Source organism: Strix aluco, chromosome 6, assembly GCF_031877795.1.
Source record: "Strix aluco isolate bStrAlu1 chromosome 6, bStrAlu1.hap1, whole genome shotgun sequence".
Taxonomy (NCBI): Eukaryota; Metazoa; Chordata; class Aves; order Strigiformes; family Strigidae; genus Strix; species Strix aluco.
The window spans coordinates 43,591,027-43,610,239 of record NC_133936.1 but is presented as its reverse complement, the minus strand read 5'-3'; the positions used below and the strand labels follow the sequence as shown (position 1 = coordinate 43,610,239).

General features: G+C 52.5%; 1 protein-coding gene across 1 annotated transcript in view; it reads right to left on the bottom strand.

The window, feature by feature from the left end:
- Window positions 1-1,094: 1,094 nt before the first annotated feature.
- The window catches only part of LOC141925491 (uncharacterized), a 30,947-nt gene continuing 12,828 nt past the window's right edge, over window positions 1,095-19,213 (bottom strand). The window contains exons 3-10 of the mRNA XM_074829855.1: window positions 13,167-13,285; window positions 9,343-9,432; window positions 7,401-7,515; window positions 6,590-6,732; window positions 6,266-6,456; window positions 5,770-5,879; window positions 5,286-5,427; window positions 1,095-4,865 (exon numbers count right to left, since the gene is read on the bottom strand). Coding sequence (XP_074685956.1) covers window positions 3,002-4,865; window positions 5,286-5,427; window positions 5,770-5,879; window positions 6,266-6,456; window positions 6,590-6,732; window positions 7,401-7,515; window positions 9,343-9,432; window positions 13,167-13,285 — 2,774 coding nt within the window. The 3' untranslated portion in view covers window positions 1,095-3,001. The remainder of the gene's footprint in view (window positions 4,866-5,285; window positions 5,428-5,769; window positions 5,880-6,265; window positions 6,457-6,589; window positions 6,733-7,400; window positions 7,516-9,342; window positions 9,433-13,166; window positions 13,286-19,213) is intronic.

Below are 19,213 nucleotides of genomic sequence, written 5' to 3'. Positions count from 1 at the left end.
GGGTGATGGACGGGCTCTCTGCGTGCAGCGTGTGTGGCAGTGTGTCTGCCAGAGCCGAGTATCACAGAATCCTCTGGGTTGGAAAAGCCCTTGAAGCTCCTCCGGTCCAACCATGAACCTCACCCTGACCGTTCCCAACTCCACCAGATCCCTCAGCGCTGGGTCAACCCGACTCTTCAACCCCTCCAAGGATGGGGACTCCACCACCTCCCTGGGCAGCCCATTCCAACGCCCAACAACCCCTTCTGCAAAGAAATACTTCCTAAGAGCCAGTCTGACCCTGCCCTGGCGCAGCTTGAGGCCATTCCCTCTTGTCCTGGCGCTTGTTCCTTGGCTCAAGAGACTCATCCCCCCTCTCTGCACCCTCCTTTCAGGGAGTTGTAGAGGGCCATGAGGTCTCCCCTCAGCCTCCTCTTCTCCAGACTGAACCGCCCCAGAGTACATGTGTCTGTGTACAAGTGTGTGCGGCAGTGACACCCAAAAAGCTGTGCACACGTGTCAGCGTCGAGTGGAACCATGTGCGTGAACCCCACCACCGTGCAGGGAAGTCAAGGGGCGCAACCAGGTGACACCGTCACCCCCCTGCTGCTGGGCACGGCCACAGTGGCTGGGGACAGTGAGAACAAGCGTGTCACACGCAGCCTGGGCTGAGCACACACGGCTGCACACTCACCCCGTGGCAGGGGGTACGTGCGTGCACCAGCCATGGTCCCCCCAGCTCCCTCCTTCCAAAATGCTCCACCGAGTCCCATGCAGCAACAGGGCCAGGAACCAAGCAAGGTCAGAGCCCAAAGGCACAGGGCAGCAACCTCTGTTTTCATTGCCTGTAGCATCCGAGGGTGTCCACATGGCTGCACGCCTCCTCAAAATTACACTGTACGAGGCAAAGCACAGCCCTTCCCCATCTGTGATCCCAGCCCCGTGCCTCCCCGCATGTAGGAAGAGGGGGTGAGCCAGGACTGTCCTCCTTCAGCTAAAGCCCAGCGAAATCAGACTCGGGGCTGAGCCAAAAGGAAGCTTTTTCACATCCTTGCTCAGTCAAGAGGGAAATGGAGAGACACTGGTTCAGGTCAAAACAAACCATCACCACTATACAAAGCAAATCACCTTTTAATACGTAACCAAATACAGGGGGTGAGTTCCAGGACATCTTTTTCTCCTCAGCATTATCCGTCTGCCAACAGCAATACAAAGAAATCACAAAGCGTAAAATGAGGCACTGCCACAAAAATAGATGTTATGTGCACATACACAACGTATAAAGAGATAAGACACAAGTAACAGAACACCAGGGGTTTGTCTTGGCCCCAATCAGTAGAGCCTGGCAGGGTGCCCCCTGCCCAAGGTCTTGCAGGACCGGGGGCCCTCGGCACCCCCTTCACATCGCCTGAATAGGTGCCAGGACAACAAAGGCTGGTAAGCAGAGTCCATCTTGCTGCTTTTTGGGTCTGCTGATTTGTAAGGCTCCATACCACAGTCAGTCAGCTCCTTGCCCTGCCCTGGGCACTCCTCCAGGCCACTCTGGAGGGGTCTGGCCTGCTTCCAGGACCTCAACCCTTCCCGAGCCCCATCTTGGCCTGCAAGCAGCCCAGGGAGCCCCAGCACAGCGAGGCAAAGGAGGGTACGAAGGAGGAGACCCAGGGAGATGAGGCCACCCCACACCAGGACACATGCAGGCTTGCTGCTGGGCTAGCCCTGCGCTAATTACCTCATTTTACTCACTTGGCAAACAGTACGTGCTTAATACTGGTGTGAGAGGCAGACACAATGCTTGGGGTGAGGGGTGCAAGGGGGGAAAGGTCTGTAGGTCTCCAATGGCTCTAACCAACCTGGCTTGTCACATCTGGTCTTGAACCAGACCCTCTCCCCATCATTGTTTTTTCTGGGGGGTTTCCCTGATGGATCTGGGAGAATTTGCCCCACGGCAGAGAAAACAAAATAATTTCACATCTTAGGTTAAAAAATACAAAAGAAAAGTAATTCAACAAAATGGCTGTGCTGGTCTCCAGGATGACAGTTTGAAGGGCACAAACTTGGTCCAAAGGGGAGAGACAGACGACAGTCACTGCACCCCTTCCTACCTTTCCTTCTCGCTGCTTTGGCAAAACTACACCATCCTGAGCAACTGCAGGAGCAAACCCCATCATTTCTCCATCTAATGGCACTGCTGAGCGCAGGAGAGGAAGGCAAGAACAAGCCAGGGACAAACCCAAGGGGAGCTTGGCTGGACCTTCCACACCCTGCTGCCCAGAAGGGTCACAACAGATTCCCTGGAAAGGCTGCCAAAGAGCCCCAACACCTGAGCTGCCTCTGCTCTCACGCCCTCCACCTCCCACAAAGACCCTTCAGATGCTGCTGAGCTTCTCAGAGTGCTTGGTAACATCCCCTTTTCTAAAGGAACTGGGTCACTAGGGGCTCGGGAGGAGGAGATAGAGAGCACAGGAGGGAGGGAGCAAGGAGCAGAGCAGAGGGGCTCAGGCAGGCCGAGATGATGCAGAGGACTGAACAGCAACATGTCCGGGGTGGTCCACACACACAGGTGATGAGGAGACCACGCTGCATCGAGAAACAGCAATTCAGTGCCACATGCCTGTAAGGCAGCAGGTCCATCTGCAAGAGGCTGCCACGAGAAGCAAGCAGGGTGTCCCTCCTTGGTCCCCAAGAGTCTGACAAATCTCCCCACTGGCATGGCTGCATCTCCCTGAAAGACTTCTCATGGGCAGGGGAGGGGGAAGAACAAAGTAAAACCAAACCACACCAAACACTTCATCCTAGACTGCCTGAAAGCTCTGCTAGGGCACCTTGTTTCAGGCACTGGAAGACAAAATCCTGAGTGACCAGGAAGCCTGGGGCACCACTCGCAAGTGCGCACAGCCAGAAGAGCTCGTAACTGCTGGTGGCTTTTCCAAGTGTGGCTTCACAGTGAGGTGCCCACAAACGATGCTGTGCCTGCATCCCCCCGTAACACCCATCGCTCCGTCCGTGTGAGCTGGGGCACCCCTCAGGTCCTGCAGCCCTCACACCTCACCTTGAGCTGGACCTCGCAGGAACAGAGCGGCTGCCCACCCGCAAAGGACTCCGGTGGGAAGAAGCCAGGGCCCTGCTCAGAGGAGGGCAGTGCTCCTGCACCCACCTTTGCAGGGAGAGTTGCTGAGCACCTCAAAACTGAGCCCTGTGAGGAACGTGATACTCCAGGGTGGCTCTCGCTGGGAGAAGGGAAAGTGCCCAGCTGCTGGGGAAGGGATAGTTTGGAGGCATCCCTAATAAAGTTGCTCTCGTGTCTACAAAGGCTATTTCCATACTGGCACTCAGGCAGCACAACGTGGTCTGTCCAGTGGGTGCTGGGACCTGTGCTGGACCCCAGCCTGCTGTGCTGCACCGCACCCGCCCCACCGCATCTCCAAGGAGCTGCCCCAGTCTGCAGGAGCCACGGCTGGCACTGCACGAACCGCTTGTCCCCTCGGAGCACTGCCTGCTCCCCTTCCCAGGAAAAGCCGGGCTCAAGGTGGGGTATCGGTGGCTGCTCCAGGAAGCCACCATCCCCTAGAAGCTGGCTGACTCCTAAGGGTGCTGATGCTTGTGCAGGGAGAGCAACCTCCTCATGATGGAGGTCCCCAGCCCCAGAGAACGAGGACTCATGCAAGCCCCGTGCAGGGCAAGGAGCAGGTTGGGAGGGCAGCAACCACAGCCCAGCCCCCGGGGGGCTCTCGGGGCTGCCAGCCAGCAGAGTTTGCGACTCCACATGTCTTCCTGCCACTTCCAGCTGTTTCGGAGCTATGGCCATCCAAGCCTCTGATGGGCAACCTCCAGAAGAAGTGCTCTGCCCCAAAGCATTGGCTGGGTTTGCCCGGACCGGGACATTGTGCCACTGAGTCACTAGTGTGTTTGAGTGTAACAGAGGTGGGCAGCTTGAGCCCACCAGCTTGCACCCGGGCTGGATCTGATCATTAGGAATAGCGTTATCTATGGGAGCAGAGGTGGTGACTTCTCCTTGAAGCACCTGTCCCGGGTTTGCCAGCTGAAGTGCTATGGAGGATTTGCTGCTGGAGACCGGGACATCCAGAACAGTCCCCTCCACCAGCCCAGCCGAGTTAAACGAGACCTGCTGTTCTGCTTGAGCAGAGCTGACTTTGGATGTAATGGAGACTAGAGAAACCACAGCATCTTGGCCTTGTGCATCAGGTGCCTGGGGCTCTGGTGGGGCTTGAAACACTGAATTAGTTGCCCAGCAGTGCTGGAAACGAGGCGCAGCACTGTTTTCTTCATTGCAGGGTGATGCACTGCAGTTCAGGAAGTCCATGCTCTTCCCAGCATCCTCCCTGAGGAGCATCTGCTCCACAGAGGATGTCACCTCAGCACCCAGCCTCTCGCCAACCTCCTGAGCTGGTGGCTCCTCCTCTGCATCCAAGGTGAGCAGAGCCTCCTCCCACCGCTGCAGCTCTGCATTGTCCATATTGAGGCTCTGGAGGGTCTGACGGATGTTTCCGTCCACCCCACTCTTCTCAAAGAGGGTTTCAATAATGACCAGGAGGGAGTTGCTGTCCTCCTTAGCATCACTGACTTCCTCATTCTGGCTCAGTCCATCAGGCTCAGTGATGAGATCTGGCAAGGAGAACTGAGGCACATTATCAGCGTGGGAGATGTATATGGATGCATCTTGCTTCATCATGGCCCCAAGAAGAGAGTTGGGGTCTACCGAGCACTGCTTTGAATGGGAGTTTGCTTGTGTCTGCAACTCCTCCTTAGCCTGGAAGGAGTCCAGGAACCCAGGAAGATCATTCTCATACAGAACTGCTTCCCCTGTGGCAAAGCTAAAAGGCAGCTGCAGGTTTCTCTTCCGCAGATGTTCCTCCCCTTCTTCATTCCTTCAGCGTGGAGGGAAAAAAAACACCAAACCAACCAAAAAAAGAGATGGAAACAGCATGAGCACCTCCTCTGGGTCAGGCAAAACCACCCTCCCAACAGCAAAACTGCCCTGGCTTTTCTGAAGAAAAGGGTGCTGGTTTGGGCTGGCTCTGGGGAGCCCACAGGGAGGTCTGCATGGCTCAGGAAAGGGCTGCACATCCAGGGCTCACCCCAGGCAGGAGCAAGCGTGTCTGCAACCACCTTCTCAGAGCCGTTTCACTTGTGCCTCCCTACTACAGGAGGGCACGTGCTGCAAAGTGCCACCCATGCAACCCAACCACCCTTTCCTCCACTCTCATTGCCTCCACGTGCCTTGGGCAGCCCCATGGCCACCCAGGCCGAGAGCAGGTGAAGGCAGCCGGAGTCCTAGTGATACTCACGATAGGGCTCGCTGCTGGGCAATGATGCAGTCGGGCTTGCCCGCTTTGTACACCAGCCGGGCGTTGGCCTGCACCCACACCCAGCCACCCTTCTTGGTCAGCAGCCGGAAAACCGTCAGCCCGCTCTCCCCCGTCTTCATCACTGGGGGAAAGAGAGAAGAGAGGCAGCACAGACATGGTAACTCCACAAGGGCAGACAAATGGCACGTGAAAGATGCCACAAGGTTCTTGCACGTGGGGGCAGAAGAGGGATGCAGGCCAGCACACGATGCCATGTGCGGTGCTGTCCTGCTGCCAGCTCCCCAAGCAGGTAATACCCAGGAGGGGAGAGCCTTTAGCACAGCTGCTCCAGACCCAGGACAGACAGCCCACCAAGGAGCAACAGTACTGGCACGGCCAGAGCTGTACCAGTCCCGGGGAGCCACGAGGGCACCCACAAACACACCGCCCCAGCCAGTGCTGCTGCTCCCCCCCCAGTACTCACTTCTCACGTGGTTCTCTGCGCAGTGCATCATGTCAGCCGCGTGCACAAACTGGTACCCGGACCCTCTCCTGCACAGCTCCGTTTCTGTGTACCCCAGGACAACCTTCCCCCTGGAAACAGTGAAGAAACCCCATGACACCAAGGATGGATCCCCCAATTGCACCCCCACTGGCCAGACACAATCCCCTGCCCAGCACCCAGGCAGCGAGCCAAAGCCTCCCACTTTGGGTGGTGCAACTCTCCATGCTGGGCTGAGCTGCATCCCCTCTTCCACAAAACCACCCTGTGCTGGGCTTGCTGGGCTAAAACACAGCAGCCAAGAAGTGCTAGCGCCCAGTTAATCTGCTCCCTGTGTTACTGGGGGGCTGCAGCAGACAGACAAAACCATCAGACACCTTGCCAATGGGAGTTGGGTCAGAAGCGCCCTGATCCCATAGCTCTGGTTTTCTGTCCAGCACCAGGGATTTTGCCATGGGGAAGATGAGAGATGCCCTACCGGGAATCACAGGCCATGGGAGTGAAATCCAGCTTGTGCTTTGTCTGGAAGATTAGCGTCTTGGTCCGAAGCTCCAGGATGGAGAGTGGCTGGAGGAGAGTTGCGATGGCGAAGAGAGCTAGCGGGGACCTGTCCGATGCCTTCTTCTGCTGCCCAAGAAGGAATTTCAAGCGCCCGCGGAAATTCAAGGCCTTGGAGGGGATTAGTGGGTGTGAAGCAAACAGGGTGATGGGAACTGGCTGTGCTCCCAGCCCTACGGGACATGATCGGCCCCTAGGGAACGCACTGGGGGCAGGGGGGTGTCCTGGTGTGGGGCTGCGTTACCAGAAATCCTGAGGAGTTATCCAACAAGCAGCGGAAGCGGCAGGTGAAGCTCCTCTCCACGAAGGAGGGCTTCTCAGGGAGGAGGTGCTGTGGGCTGGACACGGTGCTGCATCCATCCAGCAGCAGCTGGTCAGTCGGAAAGGCTGGGAAACCAAAGGGAAAACGAAGCCAAAGGGTGGTAAGGCACCAGAACAGGTTGCCCAGAGAAGCTGTGGCTGCCCCCTCCCTGGAAGGGTTCAAGGCCAGGTTGGACGGGGCTTTGGGCAACCTGGGCTAGTGGAAGGTGTCCCTGCCCATGGCAGGGGGGGTGGAACCAGGTGATCTTTAAGGTCTCTTCCAACCCAAACCATTCTATGATAAGCTTTTTAAGCTGCACACCTTGAACTCACAGCCTTGCAGACCTGCTCCTGGTGGAGATTTTGCTGCTCAAGCAAACCCATGATCTTCACAAGATGGGTGAGACCTTGCCATGGGAAATCACCAGTTCACAATAGTTTCTGGTCCCCTGGCCTTTTAGGAGCAAGACAACAAGCCACCCCCACTGAAATAAATAGGGTTTCAAACACTGAAAAGGTTTGGGGTAAGTGTCCCCATCCCTCCAGTACAGCGAAAGACAGCACGTCATTGCTGTTGGTGGCTTTTGGCAACATGTGGCCCCGGGATGATTGCGAGTCCCAGAGGGAGGTTTATGGGATGCTCCTCAGCACAGGGCTGTGCTTGGTGGCTATAAATGCCACCAGGAGGGTTTTCCAGCACGGGATGGCCATGCAGAGGAGCCTGGCTGGTCCCCAGGAGTCTCCCCAGCACTCACCACTGGCAGCGTGCTGGGGGCTGCCGGATGCCGGGGCCTGGTGCAGCTGGCAGCGGAAAGCGGCTCTGTCATCCGCATGGATCAGCTCGTACACGCTCTGGTAGATGAGATCTGACTGGAAGGACAGGGGAGAGGGGTGTCAACTCCTGCCCAGCCTGGCAGAGGTGTCTGGAGGAGGACACAGCAGGAGGCTTTCCTTCGCAGGTACCAGAAGTGCAGCAATTGAGTGTGAAGAAACAGGCAAATGTAGCCAGCTTTGTGTGCCACATGGAGAGCAAGGACCAGGAATCATCTGCTGTTTTAGGCTCAGGAAGGACGAAAAGGGAGCAGACAGGGAGTCTGCCTGGGAAAATCATGGGAACGGCTCAGGGGTTTCTAGAAGCAATAGAAGTGGGGATGTCTGAGTAACCCTGGCTGCTCAGGACTGCCACGCTTCCCATTTCCCCAGTGTCCTCTGGCCATAGCTAAGCAGAGCTTTCCAGCCTGTTCCACACCCCAGCAAGGCTGAGGTTCCCCTGGTGTCACCCAGCTCTTCCAAGGATATTTCACCCTGGCTCTGGCTCCTGATCCTTAACCCCAGCCCATGGAAAATGCTGAAACTCCAGCTCCCTCCCCTGCCACAGGAGCCCCTGTGCTTTGGGAAGCTTTACTCCTGATCTGCAGGGTGAATGCTGCAGCCGTGTCATTTGCCTAGTAGGTCTTAACTTCTAGTATCTTCTCAGGACCAAGTTCAGACACAGCACCAGAAAGGCTGTGGGTTGTCAGAGGGGAACTTGTGGGGTACAAATTGCTGGTCTACAACAGCATGCAAGATCTCTTGCGTTGCCATCCCTAGCTTTCTGCAAATAAGCAGTTTTGTTTCTTCCACAGGATCAATGTAAAAAATAATTTCAAGGTTGATCAAAACATTTTCACCAAACCAACTTTTTTTTTTTTTTCATACTTATGCAGGTGGATTTGCTGATTTAAAAAAGGTTTTTGTAGGTTGTTTTTTTTTTTTTACTCCAGACCCGTGGGAATCTATATCCCAGTGCAAGCCATCTTCCTGCAGTGGGCCACCAGGAAAGACAGACGTGCTGATGCTGGGCTGAATGGCTGGCCACTCAGCAGAAACACCAGCAAGCCCTCACACCTCCTGCCTCCCTTCTTCTAGGGCTATGCCTTGGACTAGCCTTGCCCATCCCAGTCCTGAATGCTGTGGTGGTCAGCATGGTCCTGCCAAGCCCACGGGCAGCTCAGGCTACTGACTGCCATGTCCCTGCCCTCAGAAACATGCCAGAGCAGAACCTCCTGCTTAACCAGACATACAGGTACTTTGAGAAGACCACTCACTGCCAGACAGCTGTTTTGACTTGGGCCATCAGCCCACGAGGATCTCAGTGAGCTGGGAAAGGGTGCAAAGAGAGGACAAAGAAGAAAACACATCAGTCTCTGCAGGTGCACCAGGAACCCATGCAATGAAATGGGTTTGGCAGCCTCCCAGGCCTTCTGTTGACTCAGTCCTTTGGCCAAAGGAGCTGGACATCAAGGGAATCGGAGGTAACAGGGTTGATGTGGGGAGAGACCTGCTTTTCCTTCACATCCTGTGTAACCCACGGTACTCCAGGGCACTGACACTGCCCACCAGCGAGATACCCTCAGCCCTCTGTAAGTGAGAGCACATGTGCCCAGCAGCATGATACAAGAAAAATCTCACACCCCTCTTACACACAAAGAGGATACAGAGCCTGCCATTGCTCAGCTTGCATCTGTTCCTACTAAAGTCACAAGCATGCTTGTTGGCTTTCACAACGCCCAGAGAACATAACTCATTTGAAAACGTACATCAAAAATGACCCAAGGGAGCTGGGAAGGGAGAAGAAAGCCCTAGCATGGCTATCAGCACCTCTTCCCAGACCTGCACTACATCAGTCTGTTACAGCCAGGAAAAAACAGTACCCACCTGATGAAAGCCCAGATAGTCCTGCACAGTAGGGGAGATGTAGAAGATGTAGCCATCTCCGGTCACCGCAATGACAAATCCATTGAGTGCCTGAAAGCAGAAATTGGGCCCAGAGTTACTCTCCCTAGCTTCAATCCAGCTGCTGAAAGGTGAACTTCTCCAGGTGTTTCTTCAGCATTTGGGGACAGGAGGGACCTTCTTCATGAAGAACCCCACAGAAAAGAAAGCACCTTGTGACCATGCAAGACTTAAACCTGATCAGTTGCTTTGTTGTTTGTGGGGTTTTTTTCCTTCAGTGTTAGCATGAGCAATGATCCAAGGTGGACTGACCACTTTTTCTAGATTCATCATTGAAGACATCTCACTGCAGGGCAGCTCCTGCATCAGGAGGGACCAGCTAAGAAGTTTCATGGAGGACTTAGAGTTAGTTACCTCCTCTCTACCTGTACCAGCTGGGTATAGCTATACTCTTCTGGGGCTCTGATTTTCTCTAACAAACCTGCCTACAACTTCAGTAACAGGCAGCAACAGGCAGTGTAGAGGGAAGGAGGACTGCCCTGAGCCATGCAGGAGCCTGGGGACTCCAGGACGAGCCTAGCATCAATTCAAGCGTACTGAAGCCTTCAGAGATAGTAACCAAACTGCAGTCAGCCACTGACCTGGACCTATTTATCTACTCATTCATTTTAAGGATGACCTCCAAAGACACTTTGGGCCTTGCTCCTCACCCTGAACTTTACATTTAGGATGTTATACAAGCTTATTTCTGCATTTCTGTATGTCTTCTCCCTACGCTTACTCCAATCACCCCCCAAAAACCTGCCTTTTAATCCTTAGCACCTGAGGACACTGCTGTCCCCTGGACTCCTGCTCTCAGCTCCAAAGGTACATGAACAACTCATCACAAAGTACATGAAGTAAGAGCAAATCTAGTCACCGCTATCATTCAAAGACAGTAATACAGCTAAAAATGACACCCACCTTGAAAGCAAAAGAGGTAGAAAAATCTGGAAACTCAGATCCTAGATTTCTGAAGGCCCTGACTTCACATCTGTGATGCCTGACATGGCACACCCTGGTCCTTATAAGCACGCAAACATCTTTGAGGAGGCAACAGCTTCGTATTCTCATTTGTTTCCCATTACATAGGGCCACAACCTCTTCTCATTTGATTTTGTTCTTGTTCCTGACAAACATCTGAAGAGCAATGGGACCTTGAGATGTTTGTCAAGAACAAGCCCCATTGCCCCTTAAATACATCCTGGCGTTGAACTGCCGCTGTGAGATAACACACTGGGAAAATTACTCTCCTCTTGTCAATGTCCTAGATAACAGAAGATAAGGCTTTAAACACAAAACCCCAAAATCTCTATTAAAGATATTCTTTGTGCTCATACCATCTGACCAGTCCTCGCCTTGCACTCTGCAATTATATATGTATGTTCTGCAACTAAATCCATACCCAACTGGTAGTTCTTTGCTTGAAAAAGACCAAACCCACACCAAATTAGAGAAACTATTCCAAAACTATGGAGATCACGGCTGCGGTGGAGGGAGGGAGGGGAGATGATGCATCTAGTGAATACCCACAAAAAGAGGCAAGATGAAGATTCAGAGATATCTGGTGACCATTTCAGGTTGATTTTCTTCAAAAGGAAAGTACTGCAGTAGATAGTAATTCTTGCCCCCTGCTTTTGTCTGTAATATATTTAATTTATTAGTGAACAGAAAGAGATAAATTAGGAAAAGAAAACCCTAAGTGGAAGTCTGTGTTTAATCAGGATGTGGGCAGAAGTTTCAGCAGATCTCATCAGCATCAGGCCAGGACCTGTCGCAAATACGGACTCTGCCCTCACTGCCCAACGTAGCCATGCTGAGCTGGCCCTTGGTGGGACCATGGGGACATGCTGTTTGCTTGAGACCAGGCTGGAGGGAAGGGTCTGGCCACCCATGCTGCTCCTTTGGCCCTGCTCACCCTCTCCCCCCATGCAAAGAGGAGGCAGGAGTAACCGGCCGACACAGCTCATGCATTTGCCCATTTAGAGCGACACTCTAAGGCTCCCATGGGCTGGCTTTTTTTAGTAACTTGGTTTATTTGAAAGGCTGATGGATTGAGCATGCTGCCAGATATTGTACAGATCCAACCCCTTTCCTTTGTGTGCTGCAGCCCCTCAAGGGGCCTTGAGTCAGAACTTTCTGCAAATGACAGTATCTGATTAAAATGCTCTTTGGGGAGAAAAGAAAAGAAAAAAAGAAACATCAGGCAGCTCAGCCGGGGGATTTCTGTCACATTAACACCTCACAAGCTCTCCAGATGCCTTCAATCACCCAAGGCTGACAATGCTCTGGTGGCTCAACAAATTGCCATCATATGGTCCAGCTCAAACCCCCAGAGAGCACTCAGGAGCAGCTCCATCATGGGACTGGGGCAACCACAGGCTCCCTCCTGGCTATCACATTATTCCAACTGTTCCTCCGTGACTACCACACTTGCAGGCAGCTGAGAGCACTCCTGGGAGTGAAGCCCACAAGGGGGACCATGTGGCCCAAGTTTCACTGCCAAAAGTCACATTGGTCTCCCAGGAGTCACCACCTCAGCAAAATCCCCTGTGGGGGCTCCTGCTGGGGCTCTGTGGGCATTCAGTTAAGGCCATGCAGGAGCAGGGTTGAAGGCACCAGAGTCAGACTTTAAGGAGAGCCAAGTATTCATCTGCTTTTGTTTGGAGAGGTGGAAAAAGGGAGAAGAGAACTCAAGGCCCAGAAAGCACAGACATATGCGATATCAGGAACACAGCTATGGAATGATTAAAGGTCTTGCATGGACTTGCCCTGCAGCCCCAAGGAGCAGCATGTTTTAAGTTGAGATGCCTAGACGTTTATTCAACAACGAGCCTTTCCATGGACCCTTTCTATCCCATTTCCTTCCAGCTTACATTTATAAATTGCAGCCCAAGCAAACAGCATCGTGGCCAGCTGATTCACCAGCTCCTTTTTCTCTGAAATTCAGTGACAGCTATCTCATTAGACACATTCTGGCCTTTCTACAAAGCAAAGCTTCCACCACGCATTGGATTTTTCCACCGCTGTCTCCAAGATCCACCTTCCTTTCTTTTCTCCCCCTCAATCTTCAAACTGAACTTGAGCTTTTTCCATCCCGGGCAGGCTGTGAACTCATGCTAGGGACCTCATGCAATGCCCCAGGGAGGGCAAACAGATGCTGTCTCCTGCAGTGATCATTGTTCTCCTCTTGGCATTTATTAGCACACAAGGAGCCTGCCACCTGAGAGACCAGTCAGGAATCATTCCCTGCACTGCTGTATGATACCCTTGCACCCTCTTGGTTGGGATTTACAAACCTGTGCACGTTGGGTCCATGAGCTGTAGTGGGTCCCAAGGGAAAATGCCAGCTTTGGGCTCAGTGACAGCCAGTGCCTGCAAGCCACAGGCAGCACCCAACACCTTTGCGAGAAGAACACAACCCACCACCCCAAGCCCTGCTCTGTTCATGGATGCAGTTTACAGCACAGAGCTGCTGCAGCGTAACCAAAGTGGTAGCAAACTGCAGTGTGGGGTGGGAGGGAATGGTGGGGACCGGGACCCATCCCACCCAGTCAGCGTCACTGGTCCCTGTCCCAGGGTGCTCAGTGCCTGTCGAAATCACAGCGAAGCAGCCCCTGGCAAGGCAGGGTCTCCTCTTGCTCCGTTGGTGGGACCTCATGCTCCATAGCTGCTGTATGGTTCAGCAAACACGGGTCAGTCGTCATGCCCAGCGGATTACAGAAGCCAAGGGAAAACCCCAAACGACCGAGCTATGGGCATGATACCTGGAGCAGCAGTTCCCCCTCAGGAAACAGCTCTCTGTTGACCTGCAGGTCCATCTGTCTGTTCCCTCCTGGGGCTCTGGGCCGATCCAGCACGCAGTCACCAACGTCCATAGCTGTGGCTGCGAAGAAGAGGGCAAGAAATCAGCACACAAGGGGCAAGCCAGGAACCTCCCCACCCCAGCGCTGCTCGTGCACAGCTGCACCATGCTACCCCATGCCCAGGGACCCACCTCAGGGGAAGATGAGACCAATGGTAGCTGGAGCAGACACCCTTTACAGAGCCATCCCCAACTTGCCCAATGCTTCCTCCAAGACACTATTTTCCCTGTTTGGTCCTATTTCTGTGAAACCTTACTTCTGCCGAGGTCTGAGGCAGAGATGCAAAGGATAGAGCGGACATGAGCATTTTTAGGCTGCCCAGGCTAGAAAACACCACCCAACACAGCAAGAATTCTTCAGATTAGAGCCCAGTAGAGCTGGTATTGGCTTCAAGCTGCCACAGTGCCACAATGTCGGCTTTCCTGCCCTTCAGGGCTGATGAAAGGCAGGGGCAAACCCTCCCAAGACATTTGAGATGCCATCAAAGCACCAGTATTTTTAATCCCTTCCACCTTTGGCTGCTTGGAAGTAGATCAGAGGGTTGGTGGCCACGGCACTCCTAGTGAGACACCTAAGCAGCTCTCCGCTCCCAGAACTCACTGCTATGACCTTCTCAGGCTGATTTACATGCTGTCTCATGTTTCCTTGCTAGATGCCTTCAACACAACACCCATGGGTGTAGCCAACATGAAACCTCCTGCCCCAGTTGCAGGACCTCGAGCATCATGGGACACACAGAAAAGAAGTTGTTCAGGGAACAGGAATGAGGACAGCGGTTCCTGGGGACATCCCCAGTGAGGTACATCATCTGCTGGGGAATTATCCTTGAAAAACCTCAGTCCAAACTCAGCTTCCAACAAAAGAACAATTTTCAAGGCATGTTTTTGCGCCAACTCGACCAAAAACCTGCAGGAAAACCTCAAAGCAGCTCCCGTGGAAGAACCACCCCACCTCTGTGAGCTCCTGAAGCACCCCAAGGTTGGACAGAACTCGTGTGCCCCGTGCACAGCCACATCCTGGCAGACCATCGCTGCCTGCCCCATCGGAGCCCTGGGTTTCTGATGGTGCTGCATGACCTTGGCTGGATCCAAAGGGAAAAGGTCCTCTGAATTTGAGGGAGCGGTAGAAAGTAAGGAAAAACCCCAAACCATCCCAAGTCTGACCACACATTTAATTTTCTCCATGGTAGAAGCTCTTACCTCACCACTGAAAGGTTTTAAACGTTTGGTTTTTCTCCCCCCAGTAGCACCAAGTTCAAAGCCAAAATAATTCCAAACCTAAAAAAGTTTCATCTGAAACTGCTGATATGAGACATTTTGCTTTTCATCCAACTATCAATATGTAAAAGCAATTTCCCTGACAGAGCTGCATTTTTGTATTAAAAAACAGTTTGAGGTCAAAACATCACTCAGATCTATTTACATGTGGAGCTTGAGTGACAACAAGCACCCACCCACACAGAAGTTCAGCAACCAGGCACATGGTTAAAGATAATTAGCTGAAGGTCTTGCTTAAGGTGACACAGAGGAGCCACACTGTTGCAGTCACACAGGTTTAAATAAAAGTTGCGAGGATGCTCTGAGCCCATTGAGCAGAACTCACCTCGATCTCTATCGCTGATAGAACTGGGCTTCTTCAGCCTCCCCCAAACCTTGAGTGCTCCTTGAAGATGGTGTCTTCTGCCCTTTCCATCCTGCACCATCGCTTGCTGGAGGAAAGCCCAGGTTGTGGGGAACTCCCACAGGACATGCCTTCCCCTCCCTACAGCTCCCCGCTGGGTCAGTTCAGCCCACACCACAAATTGGCATTGTCCCCCACATAAGCTCACATTCCTTTCTGCAGGGGACGACCTTCTGCTTAGACACTTGCCAAACCAGCAAGAGGTAGATCAGCCAGGCCAGGGGATACAAGACCTCCAGGAAAGGTTGGGGAAGGTGAGGTTCCACACCAGGCAAGCAGTCACTGTGCTGTTTGCTCATCAGTCAAGAAAAGGCACGTCCCCAGGAGTTTCCAAAGGCAGGTTTGAGGCAGTCACCAAGCAAAAAGCCTCCTCACATGACTGCCAAGTGATCCCCAATGAAAAACATCCAAAGCCCATCTGGACTACGGGTATGGCTTCAATTTGCACATGATGGAGCGAAATAGTTTCAAAATGAAACATTGATTCTTTTTTTAAATTTTAATTCTTTTGAAGGGCTGAATCCCCTCTAAAGCATTGAAATGAGGCAAGCTGGCGGGGAAATCAAAAAAATAAACCAAGTTCTTCCAAAACAAAGCTCCAAAAGGGCAGAGAGTGTTTTGAGAGGATGCATGTCCCAAGAGCACATTGTCTCCAGCTCTTTGACAGTGTCCACCAGCAGCATCTGCAGGGAGAGCTGCAACAAGCTGGGGAGAGCAAACACCTATTTGCTCATTTTGTGCTTTCCAGCAAAATAATTTCTTCCAACTCTCCCACTGATCTTAGCAAGGAGCTTTTAATCTCCCATCAGAGATGTTCACTTCCCCTACTCTGAAACACAGAATGTCCATTTCTGCACAGCTGAGCTAGAAAGTCCTGCAGAATCTATCTCCCATGGGAGTCACTATGATGACCTGGCTTGGGGAGAAGGCCTGGAGCACAGAGAGAGGGTAGAAAACCGAAGAGATGGAGTTTGCCAACTGCTTTGCCACCAAGCATCACTGCACTGGGGTTGCAAGGTCCTAACTGCAGAGCATGGATTGTAACTGGTGCTTCTAAGTATTGGTGGTGTAGAGCAGCTGATGTTCACATCCAGCCCAACCTCACCATCCACGTGGCCAGAGGCCAAGGAGATGCTGAGGCCAGTGCGTGAGGCACTGGCACTCTCCCACCAAAATAATCCAGGAATGTGTGACATGAGCTCCCCTTCCTTACTTTCATCATCACTTCAACACCTACAGCCCAGTCTTGTTCTTGCAGAGGGCTTCTCTGCTTCAAGAGACAGCCACCCTGCTGGGTGGCTTTGCCAGTGATGGAGTGAGCATCCAGCAGACGGGCAGGGCTGAGGGTGCCCTCAGAAGCTGCAGTCGTTCCTCAGCAGTCTAGATGATCTGCAGACCTCTTGCACCCATTTTCAGGTGATGACTCTTCACATTCAAACATGTCATGACTGGGTGTCCTCCTCAACCAGTAAGTTGGGAGGAAAGCGTCCCTGTGGCTTTCCCCCTCCAAAGAGGTCTCTGAACTCATCCTCGCTCAGATTGCCAAGAACCACAGGGGCTGGTTGGGAGCAACCCCAAAGGATGCCTGAATACATCCAGAGGACTCCAGGTCCATGTAACCACCAGGGTTACAGACGCTATTCCCAGTTACTTTTTGACTTGGAAAGGAAAAAAAAAAAATCGTTTTAATCAAAGTGCAGAAAAAAAACCCCACCCCATCTGCAACATGGGTAACCTCATGGGAGGGAAGGATCACTCCTGAAACATCCCCCATTTGCTTGAGACAGATTATTAGTCTCTGGGGGATTTCACCAGCACATAAATCCATGCTCACCAGAAACAACTTGCAGTATGATCACCCCATGACAGGCAACACTGGCTCTGTCTCCCGATGACATGGCGTGGTGACTTGGGGTCTCTTCCCCTCCCACTGGCCCCCCGATGCAACGGGGCAAGGGTGACACAGCAAGCATCTCCAGGACATGCTGTGAGTCCGGAGCAGAGCCTGCAGCAAGGTCAAGCTGGAGCCAGCACTACCGGGAGCGGGGAGGACTGACAGCCAGGGATCTTCACGCCAGCAGAGCAGGCTAGGTGATGGGGAGATGCCACCCCTCAGCATCCCACCAAGGGGCCCTCAGCCCGCTGAAGGCACGTCTCCAAGGGGCTGCTGGCTAAGAGGCAGTGAAAACAATTGATGGCAAGAAGAGGAGATCCTGGTATGCTGCAAGGCAGGAGAAAACAGCTGCCAAGCCATGTTAAAAGTTGGCTAATTTACCCCCCATTTAAGAGACTTGTTGTAATGGACCACTACGTGTTGAGACTCACTTCTGCACAAAGCAGCTGAGACCACAAAGTTAACGGCATTAAAACAGGTCCAACATGTATACAAGTTATAATATACCCACAGTAAAAGCAATAACTATAGACACAAGGACAATGCACATTTTCTGCTGGTGCCCAGCTTTTCCAGTCTCCTGTTCTGACTCTTTGAGAATTAAATGGGAATGAATGCAAAGTTAAAAAGACCATGACAAAAGTGATCTGCAGTTACTAGACAAATTCTAGGCATTTGCTGAAGCTATTTGGTGATCATTTATATTTTCAAAGTGCTGGGATAGAGGCTATCGGTGTGTAATGTTAAAGACAGGAGGGGGAAATCCAGCTCTGTCCTGAACCCCTAACACCAGTCAGAGCAGAGGCTTCCTGCTGCTGGTGTGATCCCCCAAAGACTGTAAGGCTTTCATTCAGAAGGAAGCCGGGGGAGATGTCAGCCAGGAGCAGTAACATTTTCAGCATTAATTAATCAGAATGTGTCCTGTATGTCCCCAAGAGCATCCCTTTGGGTTGGCTTTCTTGCCTCTGCAAGGAGGTTTCTAAGCCCCGCAGTGTGGAAGAGAGACCTCAAGCGTGAGAAAGCAAGCTAATCTCTCCACTTTTTGCTCATCACATTCACCAAGAAAAACAAAGCAATGCAGCCATAAAGGCTAACATGTCCCTTGCCTCTGGCACGGTTTTGTCACTGAAAAAAAAAAAATAAAAAGAGTTATTGGTAAAAAAATCCTGGAGTCAGTTCTGCTCTCATGGACTGAGTTATACCGGTGGGAAATGAGAGACTTCATCCATGGCAAGCGTTTCTCTTTGAACAGACTCCAGAGATACCTGGCATCAAGAAACCAGGAGCTCCCAGCTCTTGCAGCAACACCAAGCCATGTGCACCATTTTCCTCTTGGACCCAATCCCAAACCCTGTCAAATTAGCACCAACCTTTGCCTCAGCTGTTTAACAAAGGCATTGTGCCAAGCATTGTGCTCATGCCATCCAAGTAAAACAGGCAAATGCCAAAACCACAGATTATAAACCTATTAGAAAAAGTCACCCAGTGTTTTTCTGAGGAGCACAGAAATGCCCAGGGGAGCACTGGCAGCCCTGATGCCCATGCCAACCCCTCCAACCTGCTGCTGCTGCAAGCGCTCCTGCACAGTCCTGCAGAATCTTGCCCAGGGAGGGATTTCAGCTTGACTCCTGTCACTGCATCAGTTAACTTCAGGTCCAGACCTCTGCAACTCTGGCCCATGGTAACAGCAAACAAGGAGATGAATAAAAAAGCTAATTTAATGTTGACTGCATTGAGGGCACCTGGTGAAACCTGCGGTCAGCTGCCCTGCAGTAGAGCATTTCAGAGTTGCACAGAGAATGGCAGAGGTGGGAAGGGACCCAGTGAGATCTCCTAGACCAACCCCCTGCTCAAGCAGGGCCAGCCAGAGCAGGCTTCCCAGGACCATGAGCAGTCCCCAGCACAGATGGGGATCTTGGATCTAACTTTTATAACTGCATCAGTGCAGGGACAAGGAATGTCTGAGACTGCTGGTGGGAAGCATGGACCTTGGAGGACTCATCCTGCCCTCCTCCATAGGCAGGAGAATGGAGACCCACCAGGACTCCAGCTCCCATGGCGGCAGGACCATGCCACCCAGCACATCCTTGTGGGATCCATCTCTGCACTGGTACTGCTGGTGCTCAAATGCTTGCCTGCAAACGGCACGTCTAGGCCTTGGTGTGGAACTAAGAGGCTGCCATCGTGCTGAAAGGTAGCAGTCGGGACCACTTTGACCTGGCACCAAGATGAACTCTTGCTCAGCACTGACCAAGCAGAAGTTCCCATCACAGCTGTCTGGAGAGCCCAGGGGAAAGGCTGCATCATGCAAGACCTTCCCCATGTTCATCCTGAGTATATTGCAACCCTGAAATGGGAGCAGCCTAAAAATACA